The sequence below is a fragment of the Betta splendens genome, chromosome 8 (assembly GCF_900634795.4).
Source record: "Betta splendens chromosome 8, fBetSpl5.4, whole genome shotgun sequence".
Taxonomy (NCBI): domain Eukaryota; kingdom Metazoa; phylum Chordata; class Actinopteri; order Anabantiformes; family Osphronemidae; genus Betta; species Betta splendens.
Window position 1 is genome coordinate 6,770,972 of NC_040888.2, and position 13,732 is coordinate 6,784,703.

The window sequence follows — 13,732 nt, forward strand, 5'->3', positions numbered from 1 at the left end:
ATCACTTGTAGTATGCTTTGGACACAGACCGGCAAAAGCAAAAGCCATCCTCCAAGCCTGCAGGTCAAATTTGCATATGCATACAGTGTGGAGTTCAAAGGGGGGGCTGACTCAGGCAGGGGGGGGGGGGGGGGCTCCAGTCCCTCTGTCTTCCTGTATTTACATGGATGAGCATCACAAAGCGGTCGTAACCTGCAGGACAGCCGCTGAATGAATGAAACACAAGCACGGCGTTAGAGCCTAAAGGTATCGTTTCCCGCTCGAACCATGAGCATATTGATGTTTATCTGCGCGTGGCACGGCAGAAGATGACTAATTGTGCCCTGTTCAGGGGTTTATCGCTCTGGCACGGGCACAGTCACACCAGCAATTATACCGTACCATCACACGGCGGCCGCACCTGAGCCCCCTTCAGTAAAAGGCCCGGCGCCGGAGAAAGCCTGAAGCACGAACGCTGTATATTTTCAGTAGTTCTTTTTTATTAATATGTGCTGATACAAGGTCGCTCTGACCCGCGATGATGCAAACACACAAGAAAAAACAAAATCATCCCCTTTGGTCCAGACAGCTGTCAAAGCAAGGACTGAGAAGAAAGTCAAATAAAACAAACCAACATCATTCCTTAATATAAAGAGAACGTAGCAACAGAATTAAGGTGTTATATTAACCTCAGTTTACAAATGTCTCAGTAGTACATGATAAATGATCTATTTCATAGAAAAGTCACAGAAAGCTCTGTAAATGGTGCTTAATGTAGAATCCCACATGGCACAATGTCAGTATTCATTTTTCTACCAGCGCCTACAGCCAGCTCTATAAAACCACAAGCACCCGATAATATATTCCCATTAATTTAAGCAGTTTGGGGACATCCAATACTGATCAGGTTTTACTGTTCTAAGCTCATTAATGCAGCGCTTAGCCGAGGAAATCCAATTCACACCTGCTATAACCCGATATTCCGCTTCTTAGAACCGACTCGGAGCGTAATGGGATTGGGTTTTTCTTGAGGAGCCCGGCGACGATTATGGGATGGAAATCGCCACGGCCATCAATAAACACCTGCAGGCACAGTTTAGGTTTGGTTCCTCCCCACTCCCGCAGGCGTCGCACCCGGAGGAGGAGGAGGAGGTGGAGAACCCACGGTCTCTAGGCAGACTGAGCCTCCTGAGCCCCACCCTCTGTTGTTGGGCCCAACCTGTGCATCAAAGACACCCAGGGGCCTGAAACACCGGCGCAGCTGCCCATACATATTCAACGAAGAGAAAGCAACAGCACAATCCTCACCGTTCGGTTCATGCCACCCCCCTACGTAGGCTCAAAACCACCCTATAGTACTGTATAGTAGCCATACGGACACTTGACAAGGGACCAGTAACAAAATAGTACTACTTTATCATTGTTTACGTTTATTCTTTAAAAAATGTCTATTGGAAAATCCTGTCGCACTCTAAAAATCCTGCTCTGATCAGCTGATGCGGCAGTGGATTCATTTTCACATTTTCCAAGGAAGCATCCATTAAACCGAGCCATCGCATCGTCTTCTCACCTCCGCAGGCAGATATGTCTTATGTGTTGTGATACCGATATACATGTTACAATAATCAGTTGAAACCATAGAACCAGAGTGTCTGGATTGTAAATAAAACTCGAATGTTCCATGTAAATGCATGAATGTTCAGACCCGACCCTGCACCGCCTCACCGACCAACACCTTCCTGTCACTGACTATGATGGTGTCCAGACGTCAGGACCCGGAGCCCCCTCCTCCTACTGTACGCCGGGATCTGGAGCAGTAATAAAACCAAAATGTCTCCGAGAAGAAGGGTCAGCGCACGGCCGTCCTGCTGGGACCTCCGCCGTCTAACGACAGGCTGAGCTACGCTACATCTCCATCTGCAGATGCAGCGAGGGGCTCATGCGCGGCAGCACGGGGCGGCGGCGCTGAGCGATTCCGCACACGAACAAAAGAAGAGAGCAGCGAAGGGAAGTCACCGCGAGTTCACGGCAGTAAATTAGCACCCATGGTGTTGTTATTGTAATCAGAGGCTCAGAGGGCTGTGAATGGTGGAGGAACTCCCGTTATGCGAGCCTCCGTCTGACAGCGTGGGCCGCGGACCTTCTACTGTATAATCATCCCCATTTGCTGTAGCGCAGCTCTCCTCTGTTTATTGAGATATTAATCTGGGATAAACAAAGCTTTTGACAAAGCAAATTAACACTCTGGACGAAGTGCTGCGCTAATGGAGTCTATTGAGATTGATATTAAAAAGTGAATGAGAGAAGAAGAGAAAAAACTAAAAACGGATGCCCAGGGCGACGCACATTCCTCTCCTCGTGGGGAGTGCCTGGCTCAAGAGCGTCCCTCCCCGGGGCAGGTCCCGGCTGAGCACGAGAGCTCTGCATCAGCACATTCTGTCAAAAGCAATGAAGGAGGACGGCGTTAATGAAGATGGGGATGAGAATGATGAGGGTGGAGAGGACGATGGGCGTCCAGTGTTCCCCATTAACGCGTCCGCGTCCCCCGAAGTGAATCGTTTCGTCTTTAGTCCTGCTTGTTAAAATACATTCAGTCGTCCTCAGCCGACCGCTGAGCGCTGCCTCCGCCCCCCAATGCTGAGCCGTAGAAGAGCACACACGCACGCACGCACACACGCACGCACGCACGCACGCACGCACGCACGCACGCACGCACACACAGCGTTTTCGTCCGTAAGCCCGGGCAGCTTCTGGGGTCACGTCCCGTTCAGCGCTGCACACGCTCCTCCTCTGCGGCTCAAGTGAGGATACGAGGGCTTCCTTCTGAGGAGTGCTCCGCGGCCCACACAATGTTACTTACACAAGTCATTTGAATTACAAGAATAAATGGTGGTAAATCCTTGTAATCCTTCTCCCTTATCTGTCTTTCACCCCCACTCTCGCTCTCTCTCTCTCTCTCTCTCGCTCGGCCTCAGGAGCCACCACTAAAGGGCTGTCCTTTGGGTCCAGACAGTGGGACAGCTACACGCGGCTAAATGTCACACCACAGCCGAGGCATCCATTTTCTGCCCGCATCTCATCCACACGTCGCACTCTTATCGTTTGGTGCTGGTTCATGAGGAAGATAGAGAAAACATGCTTTGACTGAAACAAAGCAAAAAAAACCCCTGCTTGTCATTTCCATGGTTTATGGATATGTCACGTCTACCCATACTCCGAGTCTTCATCCTCAGATGATGTGCATTCAGGTTGTGTCAATAAAATAGCCTCCCCGACGCGCAAAAACTCACACAGCGGACACATTCACACTGCGGGAATGATTGAATTGTCACATTAGGCTGTGGCGTAACGAGGAAGAGGAGCAAATGCAATATTCTCTGACAGCGAAACATAAGCCGTTATCACACATGCTCAAGGAAATAGTTCTCAACAGTACGTCTGCTCGTAGCTTCCAAAAAAAAAACACACCCGGGTTCAGCCAGCGACTCCGTGGACGCTGTCGTGCTCGTGAGGCTCCGGGTGACATTTGACGCCATCGCTCCTCGCTCGCCCCACACCTCCGAACCCGCCGCTCCCTTCCGCGATTCCACCCCGGGAATGGGAAAGGTCGAACATGAACAACATATAATGGGTTATATTACACAAAAAGTGTGCCAGGATTTATAAGCTCCCTTCTTTGTAGAAATAAAACAAACTCCACCACACATACAGTATAACCTCCTCTCTCTCTCTCTCTCTCTCTCGCTCTCTCTTTCTCTGTCTCTGTCTCTCTGCCTTTCTCCAGCCATTAGAGCACTGAGGAACTTCTCTATGTGACAGTGCTGGGACGCTGCAGTAGATAGAGCGCATCATTCAGGTCACAAACTCCAAAACGTTTTATTTTTTTCTTTCGGCTGTTGCAGTACAAGAAGTCATTTTTCATAGTATTTGTTACCTTTGTTGCTTTTGATCGTCTGGTGTCGTTATTTACATAGTAGGAATAAAGTAGATTCACGTGTGGTTCCTATGTACACAGTTAAACCGATCGGTCGATGGCCGCTGCGTTTGTGACGTTGACAGTCTCGCGCGTCACAGCCGCACACGGGGGTCTGAGAGAGGGGGTTCCTGGGGAGGGGGCGAGTCCACTTCCACTGGCTAGGCTCTAACAGCACGTCACAGAGGGTGGTGGTGGTGGTGGTGGTGGGGGGCGGCCCCTGGATGAAGTCAACAAATTGAATACTCTCTTCAAAACAATAGCAAGGCAGTCACTCAACGCCTCCGACGCCTAAAGCGAACGCCCGGAGGGAACAGTGGAGCGGTTCCACCAGTCTCATGAGCGCGGGTCCTGGTGCGGCGCCTCCTCCCCCCGTCTCCGTCGCCGCTTCTGCTCCACTTCTGTACAGAGTCGTCGATTCATAGCAAGAGAAAATGAAGGCAACTACACTGAATCAACTCCCACTGCCACGGCTCTTAGACAGAGCACTGTTTTCACGTTTGATGCTTGGTAATGAGCACTTCTGGATGAGCGAGTGTGTACGTGTGAGTGTGTTTGCCTTGTGAATGTTCTACTTTCTGTTTTGGCTCAATAAAAGATATTTTTGGCAACGATAAAGAGCTTTCTGCGAGACATTTTTTAGGTTGTAATAGCATACTACACTCTGTCTCCACAGCTAACTACTCCTATCACATGGTAACTCAAAAAGGACCTATGCGTGGTACTGTAAGAAACAGGGATGAGACAAAATATAAAATGATATTTCCATCTCTGGAGGCAGGTCTGAGAGAAATTACATGAAAAACTTAAAGAAAGTTTTAAAGTGTTGAAGTATCTGAAGGTAAAGGGGGTGGATCGGTACATTCAGAGTGCTGGACTTGGCCTTAGAGTACCAAACTAGGTAGGACTGGGTTTTGGGGAGAGAACAGATGAAACAACACCCGTCACTCATCACCATAAGACAAGGGGAGGCTGATGATAATTCCTGCTTCTGCAGAATCGGTCGCGTCTTTCCCGGGAGGTCATTATGTTCGCTCATCTGTCGGTTAAATAAAAGTCAAGAGAGAAAAGGCAACCAAACAAGCAAAGAGTGGGGAGACACGAGAACGAGGCAGGCTAGGAGGCGGCCCTGGCCGTCACATTAGTCCCCGACTTCCTCCGGGGGGGGGTTGGTCGGAATCACAGGCTGGTGACCAGCTGCATCTGTCCGTCTCCCTCGCTGTGGGCGGCCTCCTGAGCCGGGTGCCCCTCCCCGCTCGGCCTCCGGGGCGGCGCCTGGTAGAAGGTCTGCATGGGGGCCCCGCGCGAGCCGAGGGCGGGCCTCCCGGAGCTGTAGTACAGCTCCTCGGGGGGCTGGGCTGAGCGGGGCACCACCTCCAGGGGCTCGGGGCTGCTGTCGGGGTAGGGTGAGTCCCGCAGGTTGCTGATGCTGGTGTACAGGGAGTCGCGGGCCGGGGACTCGGGCGCTCTGTTGCCCCCCGGCCCGCCGGCGCTCTGCCCGCTGTGGCCGCTGTGGCCCAGGCTCTCGGTGAGGTCGGCCGCGTAGCTCTCGGACTCCTCCGCGTCGCTCTGGTACAGGACCGACTGGGCGCGCTGCAACAGCAGAGGCTCCTCCAGCGCCTTGTAAAGCAGCTCCACGTCCTGCGGGGTGCGCTGCCGGCCCTCTCTCAGGAAGTCCTCATCCTCGTCCAGGCGAATGGACGGCTCCGGCCCGATCCCCGCCGTCCCCCGCCCCAGCCCGCCGTGAGGGCGCCCCCTGGCCAGGCTTCCGCAGACCCGGTCCCCCGCGTCCCCTCCGCCTCCCCCTCCGACGCCACCCCTCAGGTTGTTGTGCACGAGCTCGGAGATGATCATCTTCTCGAAGGCCGCGACGTCGGAGAGGTTTCGCCGGATGCCGTCGCCTCCCAGGGTCTCGGAGCCGCGCGGGTTCAGGAGCGGCGGCGGGCTGTCTCCGGCGCCGCCGCTGCCCAGGAAGTCGCAGCTGCCCCCGCCTACGCCCCCCGGGCCACCGCGCAGCGAGTAGCTGTTGTTGAAGTTACCATTCAGGGGCAGGGTCTCCATCCCACAGGGGTCGCGGGCCTTGGATAACGTGCTCTCTGGACCCAAACACAAGTAGAGGATGCAGAAGACAGAGGTTCTGGCATTATTATACAGTCATATCCTAATGTCAGTAGAGGAAGAAAACGGAACATCACATGAATAAATAGATGCTGGAGGAGTTTATTCATTCCAACTGGAGTTGAATTACACTTACTCGGGTCACGGAAGGTGCCTGGTCATCCCAGAGAAAGTCGTGTAAAGTGGATGAAATGAAAGACACTAGTCAGTAAGTGGCCTTTAACGACGCAAGATTAGCTTGATATATTCATTTTTAAGACTTCTGAACAGAGAACCATTAGCGGAATGAGAAATAGCCAGCCATTCCCTTTCCCCTCTGTCTCTCTTTTGTAGCCAGTCTTCCAACCATTCACACACGCACAAACACATTTATTTATTTATTATGTCTCTCAAACATTTGCATCAGATCCACAGACACTCCTACATTTATTTACTACTGTCAGTGACACCTAGATGCATTCATAATTCATACAAACCCCTCGCCGAGTCATAGTATTGTTTACCCCCCCCCTCCCATGTTATCACCACACAGCAAAGCAAAAAAAAGCTGCAGTCACCCGAAAAGCGAGAAGCGGATTCATTTTTAAAATTTAATGTGTAGCATGACTTTAATCAACGTTCTTCGTTGCTGCTGCTGTGGGGTAATTAGACATTCTAATGAAGTGCTCTCCCTACTTCCTCTCCCACTCTCTTCTAAAAATGTCTCGGCTGCCGGGGCCTGTGGCCATCAGGCCTGACGTATTGCGCAGAGAGCCTTTAAAATATTTAACGGAAACACCGACCCGGGGCCCGACGCTCTGTGGGCTAACGGCCACGTGCACGCGCTCAACAGTGGTATATGGGTAGCGAAGTGGAGCAATTACCAGGACGTGTACACACACACACTGTCCCTGGCCACTGGTCTCTTTCTACAGCGATCACAACTATTTGTCCTGCCTTGCTAAAGGAAAACTGTCCTCTAGATTTCTGTCAGTCACAGCTGCAGCCAAAGTTCTAATCAATTTGCGGCTGTTCTCATGACAATTCAATATCTGACCAGATGGCTGGTTAGGCTGTAGGCACTGTTTGGCTCTGTTCTGCTCAGCCTAGTGAATCTGTCTGACAGCTACGTAGCCTGACAAACAACACAGCAAGGCGCAGACCCGCACACGGGCATGTGTGTGTGTGTGTGTGTGCCGTGTCAAACAACTCAAAGAGCAGCACACTGAGGAAGTTCAAGGTAAATGCATTCACGCGCACACACACACTCGCTGACAGCGCTGCACACACAAAGTGGAGAGTTTATGAGGAACTCACCGGTGGAGTTGAAGACGCCCGGCGAAGGCGGGGTGAAGCTCTCGGCAAGAAGAGTGTTGTACGGAGAGGTGCCGGTGCGAGTCTGCAGCACCGGGTTTGCCAAAAGGTGGTTGCCCATGGTTGCTGGAGGACACAGACGTTGAAAGAATGAACTCAATCACGCGGCGGCTGTTATCGCTGCGTCAAAATGTGGGAAAGCAGGCGGAAGCACATCAATAACTTCAGGAAGCGTAAATATATTTAGTGTTTATTCAGATTGGGTTCGTCGTGTTGTGCTTCGGCTTTATGGAGTGATGCATTCTGCAGCGTGCGCCATGTTTATGCCCACTGATTGTAACCTTTGAGTAAAAATACAATTGCGGTGGCAAGGTGCTGTTTGGAGCACTGCCATCCTGTTTTATACTTTGGCTTCTGACAACGTAGCGAGATGGAGAAGAACAGTAATGCATGCTATTATGTAGTCTAGGGGTGCAGCCATTGAAACACAGTTAATTTCACAGTGAAATGTGAATGTCACTACAAGACAAATATAATTCAAGGAAATGGCACAGTGAGAATGTTGTATAATGCCTATGTATGGCTCCAGCCTGAGGCAACTCGAACAGAAATGCCATGAAATTAAAAATAGGACAGCATGACGGAGAGTAGTCCAAGGCAAAGTGCAACCTTCAGGTCCCGCGCATACCGTTCATCACATGGCAAGGGGAGCAGGGGAGTGGGAAAAATAAAATATGCACTCACACACGGCTTTTTATTTGTCATTTTCCCCTCCTGTTACACTTCCCCTGTCCATTGTTCTGGCACGCCAAACAAATCTCTCCTGCTTCCACTGCTTCTGGCTCGCTTCCGTTCCGTACCGACTCGACCACATTTTTTCAGTTCCTCGTGCCAGACGCTTTTTTTTTTTCAAACAACACCAAATTAGTTGGGATTAGTGGTTTATATGTCTCACAGGAATTTCCTGGAGAAAATTAAAGAAATTAGCGGTATGTAGGGAAAGAAAGTAGGGCGAGGGAAGTCACGGGAAGCTGTGAGCGCTCGTGTCGCCTGTCGCGTTTTCTGGACACTTTCGCATAGTCAGGAAGAAGTTGTGGTTCAGGAAGCACTGAAGTAGAGATGCAATGTGCCTGTGATAAGTCAGTGTGACCCTTTAATTACTCTTCTATAATAGCAAACCAAATAGCAAATCTCCAAGCCACACACGAACAGCTTCCTTCCTTCCTTCCTTCCTTCATTCTTTCCTTCCTTCCTTCATTTTTTCCTTCCTTCCTTCCTTCCTTCCTTCCTTCCTTCCTTCCTTCCTTCCTTCCTTCCTTCCTTCCTTCCATCCATCCATCCGTTATTCCATCCATCCATCCATCCATCCATCCATCCATCCATCCATCCATCCATCCATCCATCCATCCATCCATCCATCCATCCATCCATCCCACTGGTAGCACCCCTCTTCCACCCCCTGCCTTGCTCCTGTCACTCTCCTCAATTAGAATAATTACCCCCTGTTCGCTCAGAAGCTAATCAGTTCATTAAAAACAAAATAGATGAAATTAGCATAGAGAGTGATGGCTGATTTAGTAACTGCCTCCGTGTCATCACCAACACCCTCCGCTCCCAAATCTGGAACCGGAGCCAACCCTGATTGTCTCAGTGTCACTGAGGGTTGCAGCACTGACGCTACCAGTTGACACATCAGACGTGACTGCATGCGTCGTGGAGAGTAGATATAGACGAGTGTGTGTGTGTGTGTGTGTGTGTGTGTCTGTAAAATCGATATTACTCCTCTAGTCTCCTACAGCACACATGATGTCAGAAGTGTATCCCGTATGTGACTCCATCATTTGCCTTGACACAAGTGGAGCAGGGACAGAGAAAAGGCCTCACCGCGGTTCAGCGTCGGGGTGCTGTTGATATCTCCCGCCATAAAAGACGATTCCGTCTGCTTCCGGACCGTGTCGTTCCACATCCTGCGGATCCGACTCTGCAAGAAGGAGCAGGGAAGGGGCGCCGTGAGTGGTAGCAAACAGACAACAAGTTAAATATAGACGCTCGGCGGGGCGACTCTGCAACCCGACGGGGCCGTAATCAAAACGGTGCAGCTCGCGCTAATCTGCGAGGAACAGTAGACGAACACGCCAGACAAAGAGGTGCTGCTAAAGGAGACACACAGCTACAGTATATCATGTTCTAATGAGTGGTGCTAATAAACCTGAGAGGTGTAAGACATGACTGATGTAGAGATACAATTATTTGGATGCATCTTATTATACGGCGCGACAGCTTGTTTGTGCATTTTGAGAGCGAATGTAGTGTCAACATGTTTTTGCATCTCTCTCTGGAAGTCTTGCATGGCAGCGAATCTGTGTTTTTATATAATAAACCTTTGTGAAACATTTTGTGATGAATAAGTTGGTTGATTTCCATCATGTTCAACTTATGAACACATATTTTGTGATGTAACGCGCCTCAACGCTGCTCTGTCACTAAGAAAACAGAGCATTTTAGCGCTGCTCTTTTATTTGCTGCATATCTCTCGCTTTTTGGCGAATGAAAACAATGCGACTGGGGCCTGAAAGTAAATTAAGTTAGGAAATTTAATTGCTTTGCAAAGTAATTGGTGAATCACTGGTATTGATTACCAATCAAACTCCCACAGATGCACTTATTTTGTGGAGAATCTGACATAAAAGCTCCCTTTAGTCGGGGAAAAATGTGAGAAGAGTGAGGAAATTCCCCTTGTTTCCCAACATATTTTGTTTTGATGCCATTTTCACAGTGTTCTAAGAAATGTGAGATTGTATCGAGACATTAATTTGATTTATGAAAATTGATTTTTCATTCCATTTCACGGAAACAAGCTGATTTCATACTGCAAGGCAAAAATCAAAATGTCACACTGGCAGATTTATTTCTCAGTCGTTTAAACACCAAAAATCCAGCCGTCGTCGGGGTGATGTGTGAAGATGAACGGGCAGGTGCGCCGGTGTGTGTGTGTGTGTGTGTGTGTGTGTGTGTGTGTGCGTGTGCGTGTGTGCGTGTGTGTGAGTTTCAGTCTGAGTGGCTCTATTCTGCCTGCACCTGTCTGTGGGCCGCTGCGTGGCGAGCTTGGCTGCCGCTGTAGTAGCGGTTGTTGGCACGCAGGCCCGAGTTCTTCAAGGAGCCGTGGGAGCTGGTGGTGGAGGTGCGGCTGCAGCAGTAGGAGTGACGCAGACACTTACTGTACTCTTTATGGACCTGCGTAGAGAAGCAGGGACTTAACTTAAAAGTGTTAATTGTAAGGTAAATCAGTGCAGACGTTACTCTTCTAACTCTGCTACCTTTTTCTGCAGGGCGCAGTGGAAGATAAAGATGAACATGCCCTGGAAGGCGTTGAAGGTGGTGAAGAGGTAGGCCATGATTTCCGTGTTCTCGTTGATGAAGAGGAGGCCGAAGGCCCACGTCAGCCCCAGGAGGAACAGAAGAGCAATGGCCCCCAGAGCCCACGACCTGGAAAACGGTGCATGTCATCAAATAACACCTTTAGCTCAGGGCAACTCAATATGTACGACTGCTTAGACTCCCACATAGCAAATCACACATACTTAATGTTATCCAGGCGGCTGGAGTCAGGCTTGAGTGCTGAGGAGTTGCGGATCATCTTGTGCAAAGTGATCATGAGGAAGATGAGGTTGAGCTGGGGACGGAGACACAGCGGGAGAAATCTAACTAACGCGCAGGGAACTTTACAGTCTGTTTCAAAATACTGACTCTGCACTGTTAATGCTCCAACAAAGCATGCGTGGTGAAATAGAGAGGGCAATAATACTGTCTGAGAGTAAGCTAATACCATAATAACAAATGAAACGGGTCCAATGAAGCTCCAGATGAAGTAGTTATCCACTCGCAGCCAGCATCTGGAGAGGCACAGAGGAGAAGGGAGAGTTAGAACATACACATGCACGTGCACGCACGCACACACACACACACACGCACGCACACACACACACACACACACACACACACACACACACACACACACACACACACACACACACACACACACACACACACACACACACACACACACACACAAAGGCATACATGCACACACCACTTCCCTGTCTCAGCGGATTATCTTATGAAGGCTAATCATCAGGCTTTGGCTAAGTGTGTTCAGAAAAGCCAGTCCACGGGGAGGTGCAGGAGCCGTTCACACAGCACTGCATATTACATTTCCAGCTGGGGGAATAGCATAATCCTACTTCTCAATCTGCAGGTGCAAAAGGCCTGTCTTCACACGTACGCTTTTTTGGTCCCATAGCTCCGGTAGTCTATGGCCGCGGAGATGCCCACCACCAGCGCGGGGAAGCAGTAGCCGCACAGGTAGTAATACTTTTTGCGGGAGTACTCGCTCTCGAAGACCTCCACCAGCATGAGATAGAGCTGCACGCCCTCCAGACACATCCAGGAGAAGGCGGCCAGGAAGAAGAAATGCAGGAGGCCAGCAAAGATGGGACAGGCGATCTGAGAGACAGCGGCAGCGGGAGGCGAGTGGGAGGGAGGAAAGTAGTGAGATGGAGGAGATGGAGAAAAAGTTCAAATCAGGACATATAAGTGGGTGAATATCAGGACAGGACAGAGCAGGCAAGTAAAGTTTTGGACGTACTCAGAAAACAATGGAAAGCTGCCCCATGGGTGACTTGCTGTGTGGATATTATTGACTGCTGAAGGCATTAGTCATTGTAGTAAATGATTTATAGACTAAAAAAATATAATAAAATAAAGTAAAATTTACTAGGAGCACAGACTCACGTGGTACTGCGTCTTGTCGATGCCGATGAGGAAGAGCAGCTCGGCGATGAAGAGGTTGATGCAGAGGTTCTTGTGGATGGTGTTGCGGTCGGTCTGCAGGCCGCGCAGGAAGCAGAAGGTGGAGATGCAGATGGCCAGACACACCAGGGAGATGACGATCCCCACCCAGGTGATCACAAATAGGATCAGTTCGTGCATATGCCCTTGATACTGAGGCCCGGACACGGTGAATAAACGACGCGGAGGAGGGGGGATAAAGACAGAGCACAACCACACACAGAGATGGGAGAAAATAAACAAAATAAATGAAAAGGTGGAAGAGTGAAAACAAAACAGGGAGGAGAGAGAGAGAGAGAGAGAGAGAGAGAGAGAGCAAAATTGCTTTATTTAATATTTGTAAATATATGCAAGGAGCTAAAGTGTAGAGACAAGAGACAAGACGTCCCAAAAAAAAATACATGACATTCAAATTCATGTGAATGTCAGCTAGAAGTAGCAGGACGTGAATTTGTGAGCGTGTGCCTCCGCGAGTGTCGGAGTGAAGGAAGAAAAGGAGGAAAATTCAAAACAAAGAGCTTGTCAGCCGCGAGAGGGTACATTAATGTGCGCGCTATGCGTCTGTGTGACTGAGCGCTAATACTCGCACGAATAAGCGTCTGCATAAAATTACCGCTTCCCGTCTCTCTCTCTCTCTTTTTTCTGCTTTAACCCCGCGCGCGCCGCGTGCTTACGTCGGGCTTCTGGTGCGCCATGAGCACGGCGAAGTTGGTGAGGTGGCTGCAGGAGCAGGTGGTGTGCGTGCCGTTGGCGTCCAGCAGCCGGCAGCCCTGCGACGACCAGTGGCCGGTCATGGAGCGCTCCGAGTAGTTCCAGAAGGAGCAGTTGGGAGTGTAGAAGTTCTTCAGCTGTGGGGGAGAAAGAGAGAGGGCTGATGGGAAACGCTGTGGGGGTGTGGGTGGAGCGCGGCGAGGACAGAGTCAGGCCACCTGCAGGTGTTTGAGTGTGAAGACCACCGGCTCGGTGAGAAACACTCTGCTCGACTCCTTGTTGATGGAGGCGGCGATCACGTGGGAGTTGACCGCCAGCCGCCGCTTATCCGGGCCCGGCCCGTCCGCGTCCATCTTCACCGTGGCGTTCTCGGTGGAGAGGAAGGCGCCCAGGTTTTTGTAGAGAATGAAAACCACCTTGACTTGTCCTGCGCGCGCCGAAGGAAAACGGGTGTTTTAATGGGAAAAGTAGGTGCAGGCAGAAAAATAAAAGGAGGGGAGAAGAAGAACAACGGCTAAATACAGAGAAGGAGGGTGTAATATGGTGATGGTGGCAAGACTGACAGAGACGGAGAGTGGAGAGGTGACGGGGCGAGAGAGGGAGACAGAGAGAGGGAGTTAGTGAAGGTTAGAATGATGGTAAGGACCGTTTCATTTTGACTGGTGGAAGAGAGCGAGGTTTAATGTGGAGGGCAATGGAACATTCATCCCTCAAGCATTCACAGATCTCTTATTATTCCATATGAATATTTCATGTGCGTTTGTTTCAATCATTCTAATCTCGTTCCCGCTGCAGAGCCGAGCGGAGACG

At 50.3% G+C, this 13,732-nt stretch overlaps 1 protein-coding gene across 8 annotated transcripts in view; it reads right to left on the reverse strand.

The window, feature by feature from the left end:
• Window positions 1–457: 457 nt before the first annotated feature.
• adgrl1a (adhesion G protein-coupled receptor L1a) overlaps window positions 458–13,732 on the reverse strand; it is a 77,570-nt gene continuing 64,295 nt past the window's right edge. For 7 of the 8 annotated variants that reach the window (XM_055510645.1, XM_055510646.1, XM_055510649.1 and 4 more), the window contains 12 exons: window positions 13,141–13,349; window positions 12,886–13,059; window positions 12,155–12,364; window positions 11,646–11,866; window positions 11,190–11,256; window positions 10,945–11,036; window positions 10,681–10,849; window positions 10,442–10,597; window positions 9,248–9,344; window positions 7,367–7,489; window positions 6,207–6,224; window positions 458–6,048 (listed from right to left, as the gene is read on the reverse strand). In XM_055510645.1, the coding sequence (XP_055366620.1) occupies window positions 5,132–6,048; window positions 6,207–6,224; window positions 7,367–7,489; window positions 9,248–9,344; window positions 10,442–10,597; window positions 10,681–10,849; window positions 10,945–11,036; window positions 11,190–11,256; window positions 11,646–11,866; window positions 12,155–12,364; window positions 12,886–13,059; window positions 13,141–13,349 (2,453 nt within the window). In that variant the 3' untranslated portion in view covers window positions 458–5,131. The remainder of the gene's footprint in view (window positions 6,049–6,206; window positions 6,225–7,366; window positions 7,490–9,247; window positions 9,345–10,441; window positions 10,598–10,680; window positions 10,850–10,944; window positions 11,037–11,189; window positions 11,257–11,645; window positions 11,867–12,154; window positions 12,365–12,885; window positions 13,060–13,140; window positions 13,350–13,732) is intronic. The other variant, XM_055510650.1, reaches the window with a different exon arrangement.